A 27,281-nucleotide genomic window follows, 5' to 3' on the forward strand; every position below is an offset into this window, starting at 1 on the left:
GTTTTCTCACAAGCCAACCACAGTGTGTTTTATTGGGTGCTTCAGTAATACAAGTGCACAACAAACCACTCTGCAATTGCAGAGGTGGCGGGTAGCCAGTAAATATACAAGTCCTGCCTCTTTCACAGGCAGACCTATACTTTTGTGGTCTGCCTCAAAAGCCTTTGAAAAAATACATACAGTACAAACAAAATCAGAGGAAGTTAAAAAGCATGAAGGATCCATTGACGCAAACCTTCCTGTTCCATGCAGATAACATATTGATGACAAATACAAAAAAAATAAAACGACAGAAAAAACAAGGAAAACAAAGTCAAAGCATTTCTTCTGCATGTTTGTTCCAGGTGCCACTAAGAAAAATGAGAATACATACTGTATAGCTGGAGGACAATGCGTATGATAATTATAATATTCTGTGTTTTTTTTTTCTCCAATACAATACTTCCAACATTCAGATATTGGAAAATAAAAATCCCAATCTACTCTTTGTATAAAAAAGAAGCTTTCAAGTCAACAAGGAACAAAGGACATTTTTTTGTCTTGTTTGATTTTTTTTTTTTTTTTTTTTACACAGAAAAGGTAGATAAAATGTTGGGGTGGAGGAGGAAGAGGAGGAGGAGGAGGGTGATAGGAGGGCGGGTATACCGTTGCACTTAGTGAGTGTGCTTTGACAGACTATGGGTGAGAGCGAGAGGTAGAGAGAGGTACAGTGAAGGGCGAGGGAGGTAAAGGAGGGGACGTTTCCAGGCGGGGAGTCTATGTGGCGTATCTCTTCGTCCATTGTTTGGCTATTCTGTCATGCTCTGTTCTGTTGGTCAGGTACTGTGTGGCGATGCTTCCCACCAGAGGGTCGGCTGAAAGGAGCAAAGACAGAGAGAGAGTGTGTTAATCATCAAGTATAATTACTGTGTGTCTGCTGTAAACAGACTCGTGAAGAGTTTGCAACAGTCCTCCAAAGATTTGTATCTTCTCAGGCTCAGATTATGTAAACGATTGTGTGAGGGGAGGATGTGTCACAATAATGATCGAATTTCCATCAGATCTATTGGATCTATTGGATCATTTGGATCTATTGCTACATGCTGAGGAGCAGCGTTTTGTTTAGGTGTCTCATTATTCTGCCAACACAGTTATGCTCCTCTAAATGATTGTAGTGCATGTCAGATACTTGAAAAATAAAATTACGATCTCTCTTTTTAATTGTCGTCTGTGAGTTTCAATCTGCAATCTGTATCTGGATGTTTTTGTTAATATGTTTTGCTCTATGTAGATGTAGGAAGGTCTCAAAGCTTGGGGTCCTTGAGAAGGGTCTATGCAATCTCCAGCAATTATACATATTAATGAATTATAAATTCAAGCACTTTCAAGTGTCAATGTCTGTTTATGTCTATTTCTTTACGGCCTTGAAGCATTAACACGCAGTCTGTATCTGGATATTCTACCTGGATGCGGACAGAATGCACGTTAATGATCTCAATGTCTCGTGTGTACAACGTGACCAATTCCTTATAAAAAGAAAAAAATCTGCTCAGCGAGTTCAAAGGTCACCTAACTGTCTCGTCTCCGCTCTTCCTGCTCGCTGTCAAGCCGAGCAAAAACTACAAGCAGTAGCCGTAGCTAGCGAGTCTTCTCTCGCAAAAGAGATTTAAATATGAGCGATGTCGTCAATGGCACTGCTTCTGTTGACATTGGACGTTAAAAATACTGACTTCCCCATTTAACTTAATTGTGCATTAAGATCTGATCACAAAATGTGGTCACGGTTGAGTAAATAAGTACATATGCATTTCAGAGTTTGGGAGTATTTCCCCTTAATTCTGCTCTGAAATCATCTAAGAATTATAACATGCAAATTCAAGCAACTGAGGTTAAAATTAAGTATTTATAGTTCAGTATTTTAAAAAATGGCCAAAATTTGTCACTGATTTTCTACATTTTTTCCATCCACATTAACTACGATTGATATAAATGGAATTTAATTCCAGATTATTAAAACCATTCACCAGATTCATGGCGGCTGATGAACCGTAGCTCAAACTGTTAAAGACTTCTCTCTGGGGGGAAGATGCAGCATTCGTTTTCTAATGGCTTCAGTAGACGTGACTTCTCCATCTCAACTTCAGCTGTATCAATAACCATCAATCATTTTAAAAGCAGAGACAACCCCTGCAGTAGCAGCGCAGCCTGTGTGGAGACTGAGGGAGAGGAGTTGTGGAAAGACTTAAATTGACTATAAAACCACCATATTGCAAGTTAATGCCCTGTACTTGGCTGGCTTCCATTATGCTCACATTTATCACGCTGAACTTAAAATTGCTACTTGTAAGGCAGCACAAAACGGCCATCTTACATCTTGACCCAATTATTCCTTCTCCAGGTCATGAATTCTCTCGCTTTTTCCACTCATTTTTCAGCCCTGCGCTCATTCCCCTCACACCTGCTCACACGTTCAACCACTTTATTACATCCCTATTAACATTTTCTAAGCATTATGCAAGATAATATTAGTTTTTCTTTAAACAGTCACTGTGGATCTCCTCTCTGAGCGGCTCAGTTGCTATTTCCTGCTGTGAAAATTTGGTTTTATTATTTACAACTTCGGGCCACCGACTGTGCCAAAGATCTGTCAGTGTTGGACGGCCTTGGGAAACAATGAGGGGTTGAATTGGTCATGGCTTACTTAATAGTCTGGAAACATAATTTTGACAGCCTGTCAGCTTGAAATTTGGCCTCGAGTAAAAATAAACATTAGATTCAAATAAGAGAAAAGAAACGGCAATTTGATGCGTTTAACAGAACAACTGCTCTCGGTTACAGAGAGCTCTTCAAGCTGCTCCAGCACCGAGACACCTCGCACACAAGTCTCATAATAAATAAATACCGTGAAGATGTGGATCTTACCTGGGTTACAGTCTGTGAGCAGGGAGCAGATGGACAGCAGCACCTTGGAGATGGTGAGGGCGGGGCTCCAGTTGTCCTTCAGGATGTCCAGACAGATCACGCCCTGACTGTTGATGTTGCAGTGATAGATCCTCGTACGAAATGTTACCTGCACGCACAAAACAGAAACAGAATGATCGCATCTGCCAAATACAGAAAAAACAGGACTTTAAAACATTCACACTGGTGGAGCGAAGACGTGTCAACAACATGAAGTCACTGTGTGAAAATAAAATCCAGATGAAAAGATGTTAATTTGAAAATTACTGTCGGTAATTCAGTACTTTACTGGAAATGTTACCGAAGAAGGAGAAAACTGTTCTGTGCTGTGAATAACTTGCACATATTTTTGCCCAGAAATACTTCCAGCACACAATTTCGGTCTCTAAAGTACTTTAGCAAAGAGTGTCTGAAAAACTCTTGAGACCCAGTGACGCTTTCTAAGTGTCCAACTGCATTTGAGTTAGTTGGATGTACAAATATCTTCTTTGAGATCCCAGAAATACTTAAAATAAGCAAGAAAAAGCTCAAATAAGAGGATGTGGCTATTTTAACACACGGCTCTGACATCTATTGAATTAATTAGGAATTATTTGGATTATTTTGACATTTTGGAAAATAAGTTTACCCGCTTTCCTACCAAAAGTTGTCTCAGCTGATTGATACCACTTTCATATCTTTTGTTAAATACAAAGCTCAAGTCAGCAGGTGATTAGCGCAGCTTTAAGACTGAGAGGAGGGGAACAGTAAAACTACAGATTGTCAGTTTTTGTACCAACATAACGTGTTATATCACTGAGCTTTAGAGGTGCTAGTAGGCAGACATTTTATCTTCTGAGGGAGCCCAGCTTGCTGTTTCTCTCTGCTTACAGTCATTATGCTAAACTAAACTAAGCTGAGAATCTTCTGAGAGTAATATTGACATTCTCATCCAACTTTCCCATGAAAGGGAATAATTGTTTTGTTTCCCTACGTTTCAAACCAGCTTTTTCCTTTGAGACCGACACAAAACAAAGTCACTTTGACAAGCTGCTGTTGGACATCAAAGGCAACACGACCCTCGATGTCACGGTTTACTCAAAATGACCACGAAATTACTTGAACTTTAGCGAGCGTGACCCCGAAGCCGCCGACCTTTTAAGTCAAGAACGAGGCCTGTGATCGTCGACCAAAACTAAATGCTCCACATTTGTTTTATTTGCCTTTAATAACAAACCGTTGTTTCTTTGTTTCAGCGTTATAATGAAATGACATTAAAACAGTCAGCTTCCTGTTCTCTAATGCATATTCTCCAGCAAACTGACACACAGCTGCAGCAGTTCACTCCAACCTGTCACAACATTAAAACAACTGGTGATCCTGTTGAACTGCCTCGGTAGATTTTAACATTTGTTTTGTGCAATCATGATTTAGAGCTGAAACAATAAATCCATTTGTTCAACAACAAATATCAGCTGCAACAGATTTGATAAATGATTCAAAACATCTGAATATGTCGACTCGTCTTGTTTGTACCCTGACGGCAGACATTCATGAAGAGAAAGAGAAGAACAGCAGCAGAGATTCATCCAATTATCCTTTCAACTTTGTCAGGAACACCGCCATTATCTTTCCCCGTAATGTCCGTCTAATATGATCTTTTAAAATTGGATTGTGTAGCAGTTACTGTGCAGTTACACTTGTGGTAATTTGCTCATCTTATTCAGAGGAACTCGCAATAACAGAAAAATGATTGAGAGCGGACTGGGATCATGATTCAGGAGAGGAGTCTAACGTCAGCCTCCACAGTCGCTCTGTTCACAACCAATCAAAAGTTTAAAGTTTAAAAAGTGTCTTCAGTTTAATATTCATAAATAGATTTTTGTGCACTTTGTACGGCTGTTTGTTTTGCAGATGGCGTTTCCTCTGAGCTGCGACTGGACATGAATTAATCATCATAACGCTCTGGTAGTGCTTTGTTTAATCCACCTGACAAGAAAGAGTATACACGTCTTTATTTTCCAGATTATTTCCATGTGCATCATCTGCTTTTTACAGCACGATTGAGTTTTTTCAGAACGTGGAATCAACTCAGGAAAGGTCTGTTGTGATATGACGTGCTGAGAGCGGCACTGTGTTTTCTCTCTCATTGACCCGTTATTAATTTAGCATTTTTAACACTGCTCGACACTCCAGGCCAATCAGATTGCCGGTGGTCCCGGCGGCCAATCTGTGCCTGATAATGATAATGAATGACCACTTTAAGCAACCGATATTAATTAAGTTCAACAGTCGGAGTCACCGCTCTACAGATGCAGTATGAACGCAGAAAACCTGCAGGTAAAGGAAGAGATAAAGGGGAAACAAGTGATCGGTAATGACCTCAAATAAAAATATGTTAGCAGCAGATGAAGTAAAAAAATATCAACGGCATAATTTGTGACGAGGGAGGAGTTTAAAACCTTGGAGATAATTTGTTGTGGAGTCTGTGAGGTGGAGAAGCTTGTTAAAACTGGGAGTAATAACAGGTGAGACATGGAGGACATTTAAAAGCTGCTGTGGGTCTTTTCACCTCCTTTCTCTCTTTTATTCACATTAACGCTGATGTATCAGCATCAGTACCGGCATAATGGCCCTGCCTGATTGCTCCACCGAGGCCCATTTAACACCATTTGTCACTGCTGCTGGATGAGCATGTCGCCACAGATACACAGTATATCAAGAAGGACAGTATTTTACTGCAGTCAGTGAACCAGATACAGTTTGGATTTTTTTTGGGTGGCTTGAAAACAGCATTTCACTTCATCTGGTCAGAGATTAACACCTCCTCGAGCAAATCTCATGATACTTTACTGAAGGAGACAGACCAACAGAGGGCAGCATGGTGTCAAACCAAAGCACAACAACAAACAATAACAGCTTTCATGTCGGTTTTGTTTGAATACTGTACTGCAGCATCCACGTGTAAATGAACTCCTTTAACATGTGGAGTGATGTTTCATGCTCATTTCAAAACACCTTAAACAAGCAGACAACCAACCTACCACTGTTTATGTGGTCTGTCTCGGCTTGGATGTGAGCTTGACATCTGTTTGGAGCAGCGAGGCAAACAGTGGTGTCAAGTGTCAGGACCAATCACCAACATCTGGCCCTCCTGACCCTGACCCTCCAGAGGAAATCTCTAATGAGCCTTGGCATTCCCAAAAATCACACAGGGCAGGACGTTATAAATAACCAGCCCCGGTGCAGACACTGCTCCTCTCCTGGCCCGAGTTCAGACACAGAAACTCATCCACCTGGCGAACTTGTCAGCTCTTGTTGCTCTTCTGTTTTAGAGATTTTTTAAAGCGAGTCGGGTTCTGGATCCAAAATTCCCAAGCCTGAGGTCTGATTGAATTCAGCAACTGAGCTCCACTGGAGCGTTTCTATAGTGAGGGAGTGTATAGCAGCTACAGGCCGAAGGGTTTGGTGTGTGATTGCAGGGGGGTTTGGCTGCAGATCACAGTGTGTCGGAGGGGTAGGAGGTATCGGTGGGGGCGGAAACACTCGAGTCCCTCTGGCAACAGAGAGCTGGGCCGGAGCCTGTGGATTTGTTTGAGTCTGCTGTCAAACACAGAGCTGGTGGTTACACAGCACAAAGGACGAGAAAGAGGGAAAAGAGGGCGAGTGAGCACGGGGAGGGGTGTGCATAACACAGAGGAGAGAAAATGAAGGCCAAGTGAAAGGGTAATGGGGTGCACGGCAAACTAAAGGGAGATTGGCCCTGACGGGTCTGCGTGTTCAATGATGACATCCACTCAACAACCTGAAAGTGCTCTGCAGACAGCAGCGCATAAAACAAGAGGAGCGACTCTTCAGAAGCTGAGCAGCCCACGGGTCAGGATCAGGCACCGCACAGATTTTAAGCATAAAATCACGACGATTCTTCATAAAACAAAAGTGCAGGAAAGTGCAAACCAGGCTGTAAAGAAGCCACGTCAACGGCTGCAGTACCGACTCTGAGCCATTACCATGACACCAGTGTGATATAATGTGCAGCACTAGCTTACTGCCATAATTCTCTTGAAATGGTGCTTCATTTTTATCACATTATGCTGTCATCAACATGCATAAAAAAGTCCACTACTGCCTACATCAGTCCAACAATCCATTCATTTTCTGTACCTGCTCAGTCTGTACAGCGAGGACTCCCACTCCCTGGGCTGTGGAACATTTGCTGCCAGGCTGTGATGAAACTATAATTTAGCAAAAGGGCTGAATAATAAATACGTGACGTTTTCTGGATACATTTCACTATTTTGTGGGACATTTCCCTGAACTTTGCTCAATCTGTCTGTGCAGCATTTTCCTCATCACTTCCTGATTTTTACTAAAGTAGGTCATCAGTATGCGAGGTAACCAGTCAGTCATCACCATCCTGCAGGATTCAGCAGTGCATGAAATCTGTGTGAGGACAACTACCAAAGTCCTTTTAGGCAAGGCTCGCCATTCAGCAGCCATCTTGGCAACGCCCCTGGGCTAACAGGACCAGGAGCTTAATGAACAGGGACAGAGCCAGAACTTCATTTTCACTGCATGTTCAAAACAGTTTGATGACTTTGCACCAAAATAAGATTTAAAACCACTTTTTTCCCCTCGCAGGTTAAACTTCTACTATGCATGTGCACTGTTTCACGACACCAACTTCAATCCAGAGTCCCTTGACGTGACTCCATCAGTTCATCACTTGAACAGATGCGAGTTAATCTCAAGTGTGCGCTCGCGTAGGTGCAACAACACGATTGGTTGATATGTTTCCCCGGTTCTGCTGTGATAAGCAGACGATTGGCTTTTGGAGGGAAGGGGTGGGATATGACGATATTTTGATTATTCAAAGATCTGCTGTTTGTGTGTACTGTAGCATAAGCAGCACAGGCTTACGCTGACCTCGTGTGGAAAACACCGTGCTTCATGTTTTACAGGGGCTTGATAATAATAACATGATTCAACCAAAGGCCTGTAATAACATGATACTTGGTGGTATACCAAAGGCCTATTTTTGCTTTGGGAGGACAATTATGAGAGACAATCACATGATTTGTGAACAGGAACCTGTAAACAAACTAATGGAAACACCTCTGTTATAACTACGGGCAGGGCTTTATGGACTTAAAATAATATTGTGATATATTTAAGCGATATGACTTGACACTAAATATATATTTTAAAATCTCCTTTTAAGCACTTCAGGCAAGTATTAGAGCGAGAAGAAGAGTCTGACACATTCAGATAAACTCACTGTACACTACCCGCCCAGCACCTGGCAGACAGGCTGACAAAGATAGTGACACAGTAGAGCGATTAATAACTAAGTGAATATTGAAATGATTCCTCAGGTGTCCAGAAACATGACTCCAGATGATTTCTAATGTTGCTCTGTATCTGGCCAGATGTAACTGCTACTTATTCTGCACCAAAAAAACATCAAATATAAAGTGGTTGCTAGAAGAAAATGTGTGGTCAAACACTTTGTGTATCACCACCAATCTTTTAACTTTTCCACAGCATGAAATGACCCAGACATATTCTCAACACTTTCCCAGACCCTCTGCAGGAAGCTGATATTTGGTCAGCTACTCAAACATCCAAATAATTTAACAGTTATGTCTGCAGGCTGCTGACCTTGGGGGGTTTGAATGGGTAGTCTGGCGTGAAGGCGATGTCCAGGAAGAAGACGCCTCCCTCGTACACGGAGCCCGGGGGTCCCAGGATGGTCGACCTCCACTCGTAGATGTTGTCTCCTTTGGGGCCAGCGCTAGAAAATTGAAACAAAAGACGTGTTAATATGTTAATCAGCACGGCGCACTGGAATCGACAGCCTGGTGTTCAAACTGCCAGCGGGCTGACAGAGATTTGGGGGAGAGAGCAGCTCAGGCGGTAAATGCTCGCTCCTGACAAGTTAATGATGGAGATTTGGGGAATGCCGAAGCCGTGGAGGTTTGAGAGTTTTTAGTTCAAGGCTATTTTGGTAGGATTTAGATTATCTTTCAAAATTTTGATTAGGAGATTACCTGCTGTTGGGAGTTGGGGCACAAACCGGTGAACCAGTTTAAGCGTCAAACCGAGTGTTCAGTAAAACCAAAGAGTGAAAGAAAGTCTAAGAAAAGAGATACTCTACAAACAGGTATTCATATGCTTACAGGAGTAAAATGATTTCATATTCCAGCCAGTTTTTCTCCTTCATGAGATGAGTATTTATGCTGAGTGGAGGCTGAAGGTCACATCTGCTGTATAGGCCCAGTAATTAATGCCATTTCCATATTAAGGGCTCCCTCCCCCACTGTTGTTTGTGGTAAGACCCTGAGCTGGCACAAAGCCAGGAAGAGACCGGGACAATGTCCAGATCACAAAGCCAGGGACAATGAACAATCCCTCCGATTTCGTGTAATTACCAGGGATGGTGTTCAATGCCAACCCTTAGCTGCCGGCAGATGTGCTCACAAATGTGTGTGTGTGCGTACCGCCCCGGCACACGGGGTTCGCTTTCACCCAAGGCTGTTGTATTACTATATTACTGTTCACTCAATAATCGCAGACAGAGATTTCCTCAGCGCGTCTGTGTAATAACCTCAAACAGAAAACTGTTAAAAGCAGCATCTGGCTCGAAGCGTGCCCTTGAAAATAGATCATTCTCCATAAACAGAAATTAGACAGTAGACACTTCCTTCCTCCTTCAGTGTCAACACATGCAAATTTTCACTAATCTACTTTGCCACTCTTTCACTCTGCCCCTCTCTTAAGCCTTCTTTAATTAGCTAATTATGATTACTTCTTCTCTGGGGAATTACTTCAAAATACACTTTCGATAAGGGCTTCGCCAATCTGGACTTTGTTGTTTGAGGCACAAAGAGGATCTTTGAATTTATTGTAAGAGCTGAAATAAAATAACAAAAGCAAAGAATGTATAGAGACCCCGCTGGTCATTTGTCTGTGTAAACATAATACTTAAACTAGCTGCAGTAATTGATAACTTCCACCACGGACACAGAGGGTGCTCGCAGTAAAGAGGGACACATCTGTCAACAAGGTGTTGATGTTCACACTAAACAAGTTAACAAGGTTTATTCATGGAGTATTAACAATATTAGTTTCATTTGTTTTGGCAGACTCAGGCAATGCTGTATGACCGAACGGCTCCAAATAACCTGAAATTGCAGGTTTTGTTTCTCATCCAGACAAACTGTGTTGCGTTTCAGTCAGACAGAGAGAGCAACGTCTGAACCAACTACAGGAAATGACTTCAAAATACAGGGATTTATAGGCACACAGAGACAGATGTTGACATGTGATAGCCAGCAGTTACTTGTGCTTGGAAAGCCTGTCATAACAATATAAAGTGAGGGCAAACCGCAGTACGAACTGGCGGTCATATACAGCTGTTCCTACATTGTTCTGTTGTGGTATTTAACAGACGTTAAATTAGAGCAGAGGAATTCAATACTTCCATCATGCCCTGCCTGCGAATGGATGAGTTTTAAAATGTCAGGTCTGAGAAACTCTGTTCAATAAATGACCTACTTAAAGAGCTCCTCTCGGCTGAGGAAGTTCAGATTCTGATTATCACAGTTTGATTAATCTGTCCAATTGATTCTTCAGTATTTATTGTCCCTCTGCAGATGAACGCAGACTAAGTTCCCAACTAGGGATAGACCAGGTCAATAATTGGGGCTGATATTTAGCATTTTTCTGATTATCAGTATCAGTGGATTTTGTGTCTGATTGCTGATAAAATAAATTAATTTAAAATACTCCACTTCAGCTCTGATTCTCTGCCTGTAGTCACCCACAACACTATCTTATTGGTTAAATGTCACACAGAAAATGGAAATACTCAAATATCTTAAGTACCTCAACATTGTATGACAGTACTTGAGTAAACTGTAGTTAATTACATATCATCAATAGTCATTCCAAATTTCTGAGACCAAGATTTTTACTTTTACTGTGAAAGTTAATCATTCTAAATATCCGTTATCAGTCTTCTTGACTAGTAATTATTGGTATCGGTTATTGGCCCTGAAAAAAACATATCGCTCCATCCCGAACCACAATTAGTTGACCAACTGACTTCAGACATGCATGAAATAAACCCACAACCCGTTAAATTATATGCAACCAGTCTGGTGGGAATGAAAACACTGAGGGCACCTCCCCAAAAATACAGCCCCTATCATTTTCGGTCAAAATACCCAGAAAGAGAAGGCAGCTGACAAGTGATTTTCATTCTTCACAAAATTACTTCCAGCACTTGTTGTACCTACAAATGAGTGCAACACTATGAATGCCTTAAAGGAAAGATCGTCTAAAAGCTTGTGCCCTTTATCTCTATATTTACACGAGTGTTGTCTTTCTCTTTGACATCTCCATCTTTCATTGTGCCTGTCCCGAACAACTGAGCACATCGATCTCACTCACACACTCGCCTTTACTTATGACTCTGTGTGACTTTTGATACAAGTCCTGTTTATCTTGTAATTATGTCTTTTTGAAGCCGACTGATTTATTAATACAAACATCTTTTCAAATGTTCTGATGACTGAATTTGTTGTGAGCACTCTCCCGCCCCAACATTGCACTCTACATTCCCTGCTGTTGACAGAACCACATAAGCTTATTTCCATCGGCTCCCAGCAATCTTTCCTCAGTGAACTTACATTTCTATGCTACACACACCTCAGGGTTAACACTCCCATTACTGCTCGCTATTCAGAAGCTTCCCTGACACCGGGGTGAAAGAGACAGCCGACTATTCCATTTCCAAACATCTCCAGCAGAAGCAGATGCTCACTTCCTTCGAGGCTGATGAGTTTGTAGCAGCGATAATAACTCTGACATGATGGAAAGATAGAGATGAGCGGGCATGGCAGAGGTCCTCGCTCAGCACAGAGATTGCTGAAGGGGATCTGACAACCACACAAGGGCTGTGGATAACAGGCTAAGTCAATAGCTGAATGTGCATGCCACCGCTGGCTGTTGCTTGGAGACCTCCTCCCCCCACCGGCTCGGGCGTTCCTGTGGTGCTTTGTTGCAGCTGGTTGAGGGCCAGCTCTTTCAGGATCTGATAGTCTCTCCACTTCGCTGTTAGTTTGGGAGAGGTGAGCAGTGTGACAATCACAAGAGCCTCGAGATAAATCACGTCTATCTGCAGATTTGTAGCAGCAGTGAGTGTTTCCACGAGATGCACGAGGCTTTAATTAACACACGGTTAATGTCAGGAGTTAAATGGATAATGATTCCTTGGCCCTGGTTAATAGCCATGCAGAATATTGTGCTCCGCTGACATATTCATCTCACAGTAATTAATGGGTAATCAAGTCATTATCAGAATTTGAATTCTGCAAATGCAACTTAAAATCGACACTCATTTCTTCATACGTCAGGTGTCCGTCGAGTTTGAACGAACAGTAACGAGTTAACAAGTCTTAGTTATGTAAGGACACCGACACACCGAACTGACCTCAAAGAACAAAGGACGACTGTTGTGTGGCCTCGCGTCGCCAATGTCTCAAACAAAAAGCTGCATTTGAACACATCGCGAAGAATACAGAAAAAAAATAACTCTCCGTAACACAAGGTGGCGGTAGTCTGTATTCCTCATTCAAAAAGGGAAACTGGAAGACTCCTTACTGCGAATATACAAACGATAGTTGAGATAGCAGCGTTTGCTGTTTATAATCACACCACTCTCACAAATATAGCCACTTCTAATCAGGAATATGTCTGATAAAGAGCTGCAAAATGCACTGGTAAGAGCTGAAGGCAGATCAATGACAAACAGTGTTAAATCAGTGAAATTATGCATATTACAGCGACAGGCTCATTCACAGGCTCATTTTGGCCGACAAACTACTGACGAGAGCCGACTGGTGCCGACCGTGCGGGACACACTGCAAAAACTAGAGCCACAGATGCTCACCAACGGCCTGAATACTGGTCATGTGTCAGGGTCCTAAAAGACAACAACAAACCCCAGCCACAGTCTGTTGACCCTGCTGTTGTCTGGCAAAAGATACAGAAGTATCCGCTGTCATACCACCAGACTACAGAGAAAATTCTCTTCCTCAGCAATCCACCATGAATAGTTTATTTTTGTGAATTGATTATTTGTTAAGTAGCCTGTATTGTGTTTTGTGTGCATAGCTCAGGGAATTGAAACAGAAATCTTCTTCTTCTTCTTTAGAAACCAACAGTGACGCAACACCGAGCCCTGAAACTGAAACGGAGTGATAGTAAGGTAGGTATTACGACTCACTTCTGTCTTTTATTCTCTCTTCCTTTCAAGCAGACAGGTCTGACGTTCACTGGTGCACCAGTGCTGCTTATGGGCTTTGTTGTTGGCTGCACTAATAATAACCTCTGTGTAAGTAAGACTACATCTGCAGTGCACGGTCAGCCAAATGCCTTTATTCAGTGAGTATTTGGGTCATTTGTTTCCAGGGTCTGGGATACATTAGGGTGCGGGTGTCCGTGAGAATCTTGCCACTGCCCTGTCCTCTGAGATTACGCTCATGTAAGAACCCACTCTGACAGATGGGCTGCTTCCTCCGCAGCCGAGCACCAAAATAGTGTAAAACCACAGATTCACACTGCTCTCTTTCTTTGAGATTTGTCCTTTTTTCCCCTCACAGTTCATCTTTTTGTGAGTATTTTCAACAGAACAATTCAGATTCTTCACTTAAATGTCAACAGCAGCCAGTATCGTCAGCATGATTCAGTCATAGCGTTTGTGGTGCCTGTGAGAGAGAGAGAGAGTAATTGCATCCCACACTGACCTTGTTCAGTGCTTCACCTCAACAAAGACTCATCAGTGCACACAAGGCTGAGAAAGATTGGACACTTTGAAAACCAGAGACTTCACATAGACAGTTCTCAAAGTCGGAGGATTAAGAAACAGTTTCTTCGTAGAATATAAAAAAGGAACACTTTACCCACAGACCTACTTCGTCATTTTTATCTTTCATTCTCAGTTCCTGAAAACGATCCAAGCTGTGGCCTGTAATCACACACGGCAGTAATAATTTCCATATATATTGAATGACCTTTCCTACCCCTGATCGAGTACAGTAAGTGAGACTTGGGTGTCTTTTGCCAATTTAATCATCCGCAATGCCTTACTCATAGACGGGGCGATCTGCAGATAGATGCCAATGCCAGAAGATAACCTTTATCTAGCGCCATGAGAGCTCGGCTAATCTCTGCAAAAATCACTAACCTGCCTTGTCACCCAGAGCCAATTCCCACAGACATCAGGGCTCAGGTTAAGTTGATGAAAGAGATGTAGTCATGAGATAGGCCTGTGCCACTCACAGGTGAATTCGTGAGGCAAGGTAAATTCAGATCACGATTACAGGAGGGAAAAAAAGACTTCTTCATGAGGAAATCGTTAAGAAGTCTCTTGCACCCTCATACTGGTAAAAAAAACCCACAAACACCCACTAGCATCTGGCTTTTGTCTTCTGTGGGAATGGGTACAATAGGCATGTTTCCAGTCCAATAGGAGTCCAATAATCCCGCAGTAGTTTTGGTTATTCATGAGCTCCAATCGGAGGTAATGGAAACATGACACCCAGGCAGACACGGCAATTTCTGCCACTTTTCTAACGGCATGCTTTGATACTCGCTGAGGACATTAGAGGTGATGGTTGGCTGATTCAGTTTGAATGCACAACAATTTTCTGATGCATCTTGATGCATCTCCATGCATGATATCCTCTATTATCTATATTACTGCACACAGACTATTTTTTCATAATTCAATACAAGCAGTAAGATCAATCTGAATTCTCTTTTTATAAAGAAAGTCCTGTAAAGAAATCAGACAACAGTCTACAATATTAAAAGCTACATCTTTTCAATACCAGGACCTGTGAGGTACCTAAAATCTACAAAAATATTTAGTAAGGGCACTTACTAAATGTGACAAACATCACAAGCATGACTGCGACTGCTGCACACACTTCTCTCAGTTTAACAGTGAAGTTGACGGCACCTCCTCAATCTGAGCCAGGCTCCCTATGTTCTTCATGGTTGCAGACGTTAGCTTCACGTGAAAACGGCTAACGTGGTTTGTACCAGTGAGGCAGATTTAACACACAGCATGCGTCTCGTGCCAGTTGAGCAACGTTAAGACGTAACTTTACAACTTGAATGTCCAGCAGAGGCCTGAAAATCAACACTCAACAACATAGGCTGCAAACTCATCCATTCATCCATCCATCCATGTTAGAATCGAGAAATTTCCACTCCTCTAATTGGTGCATGAATACTTTTCTGTTCAAGCAGCGCTCCAACATTGGTCAGTCTGCATGTATTTTAAAAAAGGGTCATGGCCTGCATGCTGTTTTCTACTGTTCCCTATTTTCCGCATTCAAATGTGACATGCCAGAAAATAAACAGGAGGTCGAGTTGTCTACAGGCTTTGGAAGATGAGTAATTTGCCTATTTGTAGTGACTTTACTCATGTTTAAAAAACTTGCACATACGTGTTCATTCTTGTGTAAAATGGTAAGAGATATCCAAACAGATTTATTTTCAGTTTAGCTGACATTGCAGAGCATATCACAATAACAAACCAGAATAAATGCGGGTTCTTAAATCTAAGACAAAACTACAAGCAACTACTATTAAAGAATATAAGAGTCAAAACCACAGATTCAGGGAAACCGCAGGAACGGTCTTGAGTGCCTGAAATGACTGTGTGTGGTGGCAATAGAGTCCATCAGAAACTGTCAGACAAACAATACACAGTCGCCTGTTGACTGTCGAAGAAACCGCTCCAATAAATACACTGAGGTTTCAAAGAATCACAGCTTTGCCTCTCTGGTTATCTGCTATGGCGGAGCCAGACTGTATGAACTGGAAAGAGTCGATCCACAGTTGGCTTCTTTTTCCATGATTCAAGAATATGATGAGGACGTTCATTGTTCAGTTATATAAAACTGATAACCTTGTAACTCACAGGCATGTGAGAGGTTTCAGCAGTGTTGTGTAATCTGTGAAATGTGTGGCTTTTTAAGGCAACCACAAAGCAAAAAATACTGTGAAGTGTTCTTACACATCTTTTCTAAGAAAACTGTCATTCACACCCTTTCAAAGAAATGCTTTTCCCATGTTTTGCAGCTGATTCAGATATCGATTTCACAAACGTGAATGTTCGAGAGAATCGTGACAAATCTCCACAGACTGCTGAAACAGATGGACGTAGTCAGATTTAGGTGAAAATATGACTGTTTGGAACATACTGAGCATATGGGTGGACACTGGCGAAGTGCTGCAGGAGCGGTATGAAGAGTGTCGATTAATTTTTTATGACCACCGTAAAAACTGGTCCCTATAGGAATCCATTGTAACCTGCCTGAATGCAAGCCGACCACAGCTGGTGTTCTCTGTGACAGGGGAAACTACACTCTTTACAGCCACCTAACAAGACGAAAATGACTGTTTGAAACTCAAAAGATTACATTTAAAAAGATCAGATAATTGTAAAATACCTACAACATGAGAACATGAAAGGCCAGAAAACAAATCATAGCACAATCATGATCAAACTCGTTACTGTGCACGGTGAAAACACTAAACGCAGCAGAAAGGCAGTGTGTTTCTAAAGCAGCCTGTCACACAGCGAGCTGTTTACAGCAGCAGGTAAATAGCTGTCTGAGCCAAGACCTGCACCGAGGGGCTGATAAATAAAACAGGAAAGTAAACCAGTAATTGAATGTGAATCAGTATGTTTTGGAGCTTGTGAATACCGCCATGCACAAATAAAGCCATTATCTGCATTATTCGCCATTCCAGTTCGCTCCCCGCGGGCTTTTTTTTTTTTTCCTAATGGCACCGTCATTTCAGTTAAGATCTTCTTTTCTATCAGTGTGGCTGCTGCGGTTATCAGAAGAGGAACTTTAATGAAGCAATCTTCTTTCCTCCCGACCGTGAAAGAGCCCCAAGACCAATTACTGTGCGGCTCAACGGCCGAGGTGACACCTCCTTCCTCTGTTCTCTTGTCTTTATTGTCTCAAATGACATGGTTTGTTTTTTTTAATCAAGCCTTTTATTGTTCATCTGCACAATGAATACTGCAATTACTGACCGGACGCTTTATCCAGCTACAGGGGAAATGGTTGAGTAGGTGGTTGCATGCTTTCCAAGTTGAAGGGAATAACACAATTTTATTCCCACAGGAGGGCAACTCTGCATGCTGGGATGAATCAATCTAAACAGCTGTGAGTATTGAACTGAGGAAGTATACTTCGAAAGACAGGTTTGAAGAACTGGCCTTTCCCTCAGCAAATTTGTCCTCGCTGGGGTTTAAAGTCCTGTTAAGAAAGCTGTAAATAGAGCAGAGGATCTGTTCATTATCCCCAGCTTTCCTTTTTTAATTCAGCAAGATGCTTCTGAGGTAAAACAGAGGTTTTGGTGCGGTAAGCATTTTTCCTTCTCCGCATCTGAGCTGCTACATGCACCCGGCATCTGATGCAGTGCAAATGTTTGCCTCTGGCTAAAAATGAATAATGCAGAGTATATATCATTACCATAATACACAGGCTTTGCATAAAGGAAACTGCACAACATCATGAGTCATAAAAATATCACTTAACCAAGAAAGTGCTGCTGTGCACTAGGGTGATGGATGACACACAACAAACAGTAAAAAAAAAAGAAGTAGGAAAAAAGCTTCATTTTTATTAATGAGGAGCTCGTCATGACCCTAAAACTAAAGTAAGCAGAAAATAGAAATTTGAAGAACACATAGTCTGACATAATAATCACAATTGATGCAGACAAGTAGCTTGATCTTAGTAATATGTGTAAGAACATAAAAGTTGTGTGTCTGTGCGTCATGGACGGGTAATTATAAACATTTGCTTTGCCTGAATAAAACAAGTTAGAGTTTGTGCTGACATGCAAATCGGTTTGCAGGCCAGGGATTCGCAGGAACGCCGCTTCAGGAAAGGAAACTGCCTAAAAAACACATTTGCCTCCAAGACAAAACTGCAGCCTCTTGCAATTTATATGAACTAAATTAGTCAAGAGTACGACGTTAATACTTTTAATTTCACAACCCTGCACCAAAAGTCTACACGGACATAATTAGAGGCAGCCTCTTCAGTCTCTCTGCTGCCTCCACTAAAGCAGTCTGGGCAGCCATTTGGCCCGGTGGCAGAGAGAATGGACTTATTACCAAAAGGTCAGTGATCAGGACAAGCTGAGCTGCCAGATCTGCTGTGGAGTCTCATACTCCCCCGACACCATATTTGCCCCCAGGTCTGCAGGTAGAAAATGTGACAGGATTTTGAAGCTTCAGGTTCGACAAATCAGCGCTGAGAAAAGGGCACTCCACCGGGATGTTATTCACTGGTAATTATTCATGTCCCCGTATTCAACAGAATGTTATGAGTGTTAACATTTCAGACCGCAAATATGTCATTAAGACTCTTAAATCTTGGCAGAAGCTATGTTTTGTGACTTCAAGGGAAATCTATTAGGTTCAGAGATCCCAGGCACAGGGCTAATGGGATCTCAGAGCAATTGTTTACTTCAGAGTTTGCTTGCCAAAAGATTCTTCTGTTTGCTTTATTGTCAGCCTAAGATTACCGTTCGGTCATTCTCAACGACCTAAACTGCTTCTGTGAAACCGGCGGTGTAATGGCAACACTCCACGGCGAAATGTCCACACGGCTTCATGCTCGGCTTCCCCACAAACCCATTAATAACATTCTGGACAAATGTTTGCCAGAAAACTACCTCACAAATGAGGACATTGAGAATTCAATGACACACATGAATCAAGGCAGGCCGTGTTCGCTGTCAAACAAGTGCCGCAGTGGAAAACATTAAGGATAAATTAGAGTCAGGCCGGAGTCAGAGGGAGCGCATATGTTACTGTTGTTCTATAGGAGCAAATGTATTTCTCTTCCACTTTGAAACTTTGTGTGACAGGAAAAATGATGAGGGCAGATTGATTTTGTTGGGAAGAAAATGATTTTCAGCAGATGTTTCATAGGTGCAAAAGGAGGATGTTGGCCATAACAGCTCGGTAGCAGAACCCAGTCTGGCACTGTGCATCTGCATGCTAACACGCATCTGCTTCTGTACCAGCCTCAACACATCTTTATTTATCTTTAGATAAGACTGGTGTTACAGATAGCATTTCTCTCCCCTTCTTCTGGCCCTTCTTAAGGACACTTTTATTTATCCAAGATATAATACAATGCCTGTAAACGATAGCAAATAAACAGTTTAAAGTACTAAGATTTAATGTCCTTTTCATTGCTGCAAAGAAAAGGCCTTTCTACAGATGTGGCACTCGTTTCTCCCCGCTCCATTTTCAACCAACCCATCTTTTAATCCATCAGTGTTCAGTTTAATTTAGCTTCTAACAACTTAAATCTTATAAACAACCTCATGTACTGTGAATTGTGAAGTCAAATCTATGTACTTTGAATTTTCCATTGATTTCTTTTTCATGTTTGTTTGGACATATTTCAGTGTTTTCTGACATTTTATAGATTTAACAAATGAACAATGGAGAAAATAACTGACCGGTTAATCTGTGGTAATAATCTTTAGTTGCAGCCATGTTTTAGAGCGTCAAATGCAGTTAATTGAATGGTATTTCATAGTGGTGTAGTCGGTTATGCTTTCTAAGGGCCATTTGTGTGATAGCTTTAGTTACTAGTTACTTTGCAGGGTCAGATTATATTACTCTTGACATTGAGCGAGAAAACAGAGTGGTGATTACAGACAGGGAAATGCTGCATCATAGCCAAAGTAGTGCATTTTTAAAAAGAACCTTTTTTTTACAAACCTCCCCAAGAGTCCCTGACCTGCCCTGTGCAGTTATGCAAATACACAAAAATCTCCAAGAAGACCCATTTTCATGTGTTCTGTTTGGAGAACAAAGTGATTCCGATTCTGTAGCGTTGCCTTCAGGTTCTTAGATTTTGCAGTCAATGGACAAGACTTTCACTTAAAGGTCATGAACATGCGAGCTTCAGACACAGATGGATGCCTATGATTCATCAATATTTATAAAGGCGGAGGTTATGGAACGAGACGTCGATTAGAGTTGATTCATGATCTGAGGCTAAATGTAACTGTCAATAAAAAGTGTTCACTTGTTTTATTCTCTTCAAATTGACATCACTTTGCATAGATGATACTCGTGATAATTTATTGAAGTTGCCATGCACAATACAGTGATCAACTCCAACACCCGGGAGGTATTCCTGCAGCTCATCCCCCCCCTTGCCTCCGGTTTTCATCCCCCCGCCCCCTCATGAATATTGATAACCCTCCCTGCTGTGCTTAATGGTAACGCTGTGAAAAATGATGCTGGGTGTGTCGCTCACACATAATCCCCCAGGGCCATGGCACAAAACTAATATGCAGCTTTCACAGACATGAAGATGATCCCATCAGCGAGCAGAGAATTAGAGGTCAGAACCTACAATAAAGAGAGGCTCATTTCTTGGTGGGACTTGACGCTGATGGAGATACATATTCATATCAAGGCTCTACGCCAGCGAGCAAGTGATGCAGTGACCAGCTGTGTGTGTTTTCTGAAATTTTTTCTGACTGTTGTATGATGTCATCAGGGAGTGACAGAGTTGTCTTTGGGCATCATGGGGGCATTACATCACACCAGGAAAATTCAGGGACCAAAGACAGCTATTTGTTCCAACGTCCAGCCATAAATTACAGCTGCTCTGAAAGAGGGGTGACATTTAAGGCAGTCAGCTGATGCTCTAATGAAGAGATGAACCACACGCTAACAATACCAAAACCCCTCCCACAAACAATAATTGTCCCATCAAAGCTACAGTGTAAAAAGGGCTGTAGTAAATATAAAGAGTTTGGAGGGTTGTTTCCATATTTTGTAGTCCCTCACCGATAATATAGAGCAGAATTGTAAGTAAGGCCCCAGGAAGAACGCTATACTTTGAAGCCAATTTGACACAGTGGTCAAACCGTGTAATTACAACATTATGTTTTTCTTAATCATAACCTTACATTGTGGATGACATTTTTTGAGCGTCACAATCCCTACAAAGTGACTCGTTTATCAGAATTTGATCAATTCTGTCTATTTGATCCGATTACAATTGAACAGTCGAGAAAAGCCGTCATTCAAGTTAGCTGAGGGCTAAATGGGAAGTTAGCCTCTGGCGACAGAAGTCTCTAGTGCACACAATACGGACACAATGTGGAAGGTTGAACTTTTCTGACACTGTATCCAAATCTCTCTTCTACATTAGGGTTTTGTTGGCTCCAACTTACCCTGCGAACATTAGCATGTCAGCTGACTAGGTTACTACATTAATATTTAGGATATCTTACATTTTTACTTGATATAGTTATAATACAAGGACTCACCAGTTCTGCATTGCAATACAAGAGCAATGACCTCTATCAAGTCATTCATGGACGGTGTTTTCAACCAGCTCATGGAGTTAGTGTTGGCTTAATTAACTAGCTAGATACATCTGGTAATATCTACCTGGGACAGGTTTGTAAAGTGCAATACACTACAGGAGCTATTCCATGATTTAAGTTATCTACTTCCACCTCAGCTACTGGTTTCCCAGAATGACTTGTCACAACCTGAAAGAAGAGGAGGATGAACCTGTTCCTCAAAATGCACCACAGGCTGCGGCTGCATTGCATTAAATCTATTTGAGCTGCCTCAGGATCAGAAATCGGTATCTCTGCCTGTTCGGTGATGGATTATTCTGCTGAGAGTACAATAGCAGCTTTAAAAAAAATGATTCTTTGAATCTGGATAGATTGACATCAAAACCTTTCACTGCTACATTACTATTATATTCCAGGCAGCAGAACATTGCTCTGCTATCACTCCATTGTAGCTGCAATGAAAGTATCTGTTTGACCGCCTGTGATAAAAAAGATAAACGCATCAAACAGCACAGTGGTCCAGAACTGCAAGGTACATCAGCAGTAGTTATTTTAACAACGTCAAAGTGTGTTTGTTTGGATTTCTGCTAGAAATGTTGGCGTCAGTGGATCAACATTACAAGGAAGGAACAGTAACAGTCACAGGCAATAACAAATTCAGCAAAAACAACTCCTGTGATACAGCAGCGATGCAGATGCACAGAAAGTGATAGGCAGGGAAAAATAAACTGAGACGCGGAGAGTATTTTTATGACATATCGACTGTGGGAGAGCTGGAATGTGAGATAAAGAAGCAGCTTTGCTACCAATCATCTACAGACAGATGTCACATTTTCACCACTTCTAGATCAAACTTTCTGATTCAACTGCAACTGTTCTCATTATCTGTTATTAGTCATTTAATAGGAGTGTCACGATTATGATTCTTAATCAAAAATTGACTGAATTTAATGATCGAAATTGATTGCTGGCAGACAGGCATAATTTCTGATGTATTTGTGCCATTCTCTGATTGTCGGTTAATAAATTTTTTATGTTGATTAATCATTAATCATTAACATCCCAATTTAAGACTGTTGCTGGGACATCACTTTGGGCTCTTGTGACAGGCATGTTTTACCATTTTCTGACATTTTATAGGCTAAAAATGTAATAGAGAAAATAATCTGCATACTAATCGACAGTAATTGTTAGCTGCGGCAGTCAGTGTAAAGCTTTTCCACAAAGGATGAATGAGAAAAGAATAAAAGGGCAGGCATATGAGCACTCAGGAGAATTTTGTACGTATTACACTACAGTTTTGGTTCAGAAATGTCAGCTCAGAAAAAAAAGAGAGACGTGTTTATCAAACTTGAAACACCTTCTGTGAGTCAACAATCTGAGTCACCATATTTTCTATCTACAGAGCGGCACAACACTTTTATATGACAACAGTATGAATCTGAATCTTTATGGCATTGGAAATGCAGTAACACCAATGAGCCTGTCATGTTTCGCTCATAGCGGATCTAATCAGAGCTTTATTGCCAGTAAGATTATTGCAATGTTTGTGCAACTCGCAGGAAGCGAAACAATCTTCCTTTCACATGTGGCTTCATTTGCAACAATAGATGTAAAAGCACAGGCTGCCTGTACAATATACTTGAAGTGTATGACAGTGAGAATAATTGCCATGTCAAATCCTCTTGGGCTTCAGCATGTTCCTGTTCGTTTGATGCATGACAAGTGCCAAGGTGACAAGAGGAGCTGTCACAATGCCGAGAGTGAGATGAAGCTCGGCGACGAATTTAAATACTTGTTTGCGTTTTCCAAGTAGTGACATTGCACAAAAACGTATCACAATCTTGTTCACAGTGTAAGGAAATAGATTTTTAAACAACTTAAGCATTTATATTACAGACTCTTCAGAGTCGCAGGAAACCGGGAAACATTAGAAAGTGTGTGATTTATCAACGCAGACAGGGTTATTGTATCAACAGATTGTGATATGAAACGCAGCTGAGGGTTAACACAGTAACCTCAGATGAATTCTAGAAGGCGTGGGAGTTTTATTAGACTTATCAAATGGGCACCTCCTGCCACAGATGTTTCACTAGATTATATCCTCCACACTTCCAGGGCGTTAAAATGGCAAATTCCGGTTCTCAGCTCAGATCCATATTAGAGACACGAGGCAGAGCTCTCCATTTTGCAGAGAGAAACGCAGCATGAGGCCTTCCACATCCCCGAAGGCGATACTGAAGAGATTGTAGGTGAAACAAAGGAGACTGCAGATTTTAACTACACGATGAGGACGGCAAATTCTCTCCGACCGGGAACAAAGTGGTGAGGGAGTCTGAGAGGCTCCTCAGCCAAGAAACAGATGAGATGACATACATCAACTGGCCTCCAGCGCCGCGATTGTTGAATGTGCCCAAGTGAATCTCTTTAACACAACTCTCTGTCTGCCTCCTGAAGGGGGCCAACAGTCTGTGACTCCATTTGTCGCGGGCGGGGGTGCGGGGGGTAGGGGTTGGTGAAATGAATAACCTTTCAGGCTAACCTGGCCGTGAGCGAGGAGCGTGTGGCATACAAATGACGACTCTGGCTGCGCCCTGCGCGCTTGTTCATGCGCGGATGTAAATGATCGTTTGCATGAGAAATTTGATGTTTGATGCATCTGAACCCTCTCCTCGTCATTGTTAGCAGAGGGCTAATCTATTTGGGTGCATCACAGAAAAGACATTATTAGATTTTGGTATCACTTGGAGTGTACAGAAAGGGAACACACACACGCAGAAAAGGATTATCTTGAAGAAGCTTAATTGTTTCCCAGGCAACTACTTCCCCACTAAGACGGTGACTGTGAAATTTCCGCTAGCGATTATTTTACTTTCAAATGACTTACTCGTGTCCTCAAGCTAAATCCTTCATGTGAGCCAACCTAGTTTTTTTGGGAGGGGGGAGGTGGGAGGGGGGGTTGAAATAGATTAGAGTCCTCGAGGAAAACAACATCTCTTTTAGCCTCCAGTGCAATAACAAAACTGGGCTGTGAGCTGGAATGAAAAGGTTAGCCCAATGTTTATCGTTAATGATGGCGGGGTTCTGATGAGACCCAGCAGGGGTGATTAATTCATGCAATAAACAAGCCCGTCTAGGGTGTAGTAATTCCAAATCGCCAGATGAGTCATACAAAGCCGTTTTCCTTAATCATTTTAAGCAGATGCCTTTATACGAATATGGTCAATCTGAAATGATCAGGAAACATCAGCTTCTCCCACAAGTGTCCTCAATCTCACGCGGACCGGCCTCCATTTTCCTTTTTTAATTTGCGGCGGAGCGCTGATTCCGAGAGTAATTATCGTGCTGTAATAAACAGAGCCGTAATCAGTGTCACTTTGTGTTATTTAAGTTAATAAAAGCTGGCTCCCGCAGTACATCCCAAAGGCACGTCTTTTGTCATGTCAAGAGAGACTGATGCACATGTGGTCTGCCACTCGCTCGCGACCATATCTCTTCCTCAAAGGGCTGAGTGCCGCGGCAGTAGCACACAATAACCATTGTCTGTGGTAAATCCCCAGCAGAGCGAGGGGGGGAACCACATGAGAATCGAAACAGGTTTTAAAGTCACACTGCTGCTTGTTTTCCACCATTTCAGTGAAACCATAACACTGTGATCAAAAAGGCTGCGTTTTCAACAGAGGTTGCGGCGTGCATTATGCGGCAACAACAGCGCCAGAGCGGGCTCCAGTCACTCTAATTCACCTGAGATTACCATCTCAAACAAAAAACACAAACAACAGCATTATGGGAGCGGAGACAAAAGGGAGAGCACCGCAGCGTGGCCTTTCCTTTTTAAACAGACAAGAAGCCTTGAAAGCAGCACGTTTCTGACGTCTACGCTCATTACAGCCCGAGCATCTGTACATACAGGCTCATGATTCATTAGAGAAATGCTTTGACAAGAGAACATTCATCTTACCTGCAGTTTGGAGGTGGGTCTAGTGTTATTTCTGCGAGCTCTTTCTGAATCCTGGAAGACAAAGATTTTAGTGTTAAAATCAAAGCTGGGAGGGAAAAATCTCCAGAGTATGAAAGCTGAAGAAAGACAATTTCTGCAGCACATGAAGTCAGTTTTGAGCTCAAGATGAGGTAAATGTTGCTTCCAACATGTGGACCTACAGCTGTTAACAACACAGTGTTCAACACTGACACAGCTGCTGAGAACATCACATTTATTCCTGGTTGTTAATGGTGTCACAACTTCATTTACTATGACGAACATAAATTAAGAAAATTAGAAAAAGTCAAAACTCTTTATTTCCAGCTTCTTAAATGTGAATGTTGTGCTATAACAGCAAACTGAATATCCTTGGGTCGTGGAAAAGACATTTGTGGGTGTAATCTTGGGCTTCGATCACATTTTTCACCATTTTATGACATTTACAGACCAAACAACTAATCGATTCATCGATAAAATAATCTACAGATTAACGAACAATACAAGTAATCGCTTAAATATCCGATTCAAGCGTCTATATTAGAGATGCACGATATACATACAGGGAAATTTTATTATCGGCTACTTAGCGGTATTGGTAGAATTTTTTGGCGATAAATACAAACAATCATACGAAGCAAGATTCCTTTCACGGACTTGAGTAGCTCAGCGTGCACACACACTCTGATAAGGTAGGCAGTTGTATGCACCTTTAAAGTTGGTTTGTGATCCACAAATACACAAAGAAGAAAAGCAGAAAGGGTTCATAGGAGGGAAAATCTATGAGTGTAAACACAACAAATTGTTTTTACAGCTAAGGAATAGAAAAATCCTCCATCTTTGCTCATTATATCTGAGCCTTTCTTACACTCGGGAGTGTATAAAACTACAGGCTATGGACTTCTTTTTAAACACAAAATGTGAAATAATCTGCCCAGGAGAAGCAGGTAAATTATCAGTTTGTGGTGTTAAAAAAGCCATATCATGCATCCCTAGTTTATGTTTTGTTATCCGTCTCATCGTAGGCATTCGTCTGCGCTGCACAGACTAAATTAAAAGGAACATCAAGCATGAGGATGAACACGACTGCTTTGAGCCCTTCAGATAACCGTGCAAAATGATGATTCAGACTGTGAAGGGCAACCGAGTGCAAATGCTGCAGCTAAACTCACGTTAACATAAAACACAGTACTTCAGACAAACAGTGCAGCCTCTCCACATTACGGCCCCCTTGTTGTGCTCCAGACCCTCAAAGAGTTTTTAAGTGAGGCGCAGACACACAAAAGGGAGACGATCATAACATCAGTCACTGTTATAAAAAGACTCGGCGGCCTCAGCCAACCCTTCGCTCATGCGGTTGCATAAGTCTGTCATCGCCTGTCTTTTTTTTGGGAATAAGTGCTAAGACTGGTGGAGGTAAGTGTTGGTGGTGGTGTTGGCGGTGGAGGAGAGAAGAGAGCGCTTTGGAGCACGAGGCTGATCTACTCAAACAAACAGGCTGGAATGGGAATATCTCTTTCAAATGACAGCAATGACACTGGAGTGCCGAGCTGTGTGAGTAACCACCTTTCTGCGGGTTTCAGCGCCTCACTGAATAGCGTGGATGTTTGAAATGACAATGCCTGTGGGACTGCAGTCTTTTTATATAACTTCACACCCCTGGGGCACAAGGGGAGAGGCCTTAAGTTCAACAAACAACCCCTGTGTAAATGTCTCTCCAGAGCCACACTCTGGCTTTTCCTCGTCTCGTCTTACCTCTTGGCACTAGTTGAAAGTTTAGCAGCAGTTTTTACTCGAGATCTTGGTCTCCTTCTTTTTGGGCTGTGCTTGCTCTCGCTCCTGCTCAGGTGGTACCGTTTCCCTTTGTTCGATATCCGAGCTTCCCCCCGCTGGTGCTGGGGCTGTCGTCCGGTCTCTGCACTTCGCTGGACAT

General features: G+C 42.0%; 1 protein-coding gene and 1 long non-coding RNA gene across 4 annotated transcripts in view; one reads left to right on the forward strand and one right to left on the reverse strand.

The window, feature by feature from the left end:
* LOC311260412 overlaps window positions 1–27,281 on the forward strand; it is a 51,084-nt gene that overhangs the window by 6,025 nt on the left and 17,778 nt on the right. For 2 of the 3 annotated variants that reach the window (XR_014623009.1, XR_014623010.1), the window contains exon 2: window positions 13,139–13,192. This is a non-coding gene — a long non-coding RNA (uncharacterized lncRNA). Of the gene's footprint in view, window positions 1–13,138; window positions 13,193–17,135; window positions 17,383–27,281 lie in introns of those variants that run through there. The other variant, XR_014623011.1, reaches the window with a different exon arrangement.
* Window positions 1–27,281, reverse strand: LOC311260410 (ubiquitin-conjugating enzyme E2 E2-like; the record flags this gene model as incomplete). Its single annotated transcript, XM_084358194.1, is given in 7 exon segments — window positions 1–854; window positions 2,902–3,049; window positions 8,581–8,713; window positions 25,331–25,381; window positions 27,104–27,138; window positions 27,140–27,235; window positions 27,237–27,281. Coding segments are annotated over 7 exon segments (606 nt in total). The 3' UTR covers window positions 1–756.

This window comes from Pagrus pagrus, assembly GCF_965226575.1.
Source record: "Pagrus pagrus genome assembly, chromosome: 7".
Classification (NCBI taxonomy): domain Eukaryota; kingdom Metazoa; phylum Chordata; class Actinopteri; order Spariformes; family Sparidae; genus Pagrus; species Pagrus pagrus.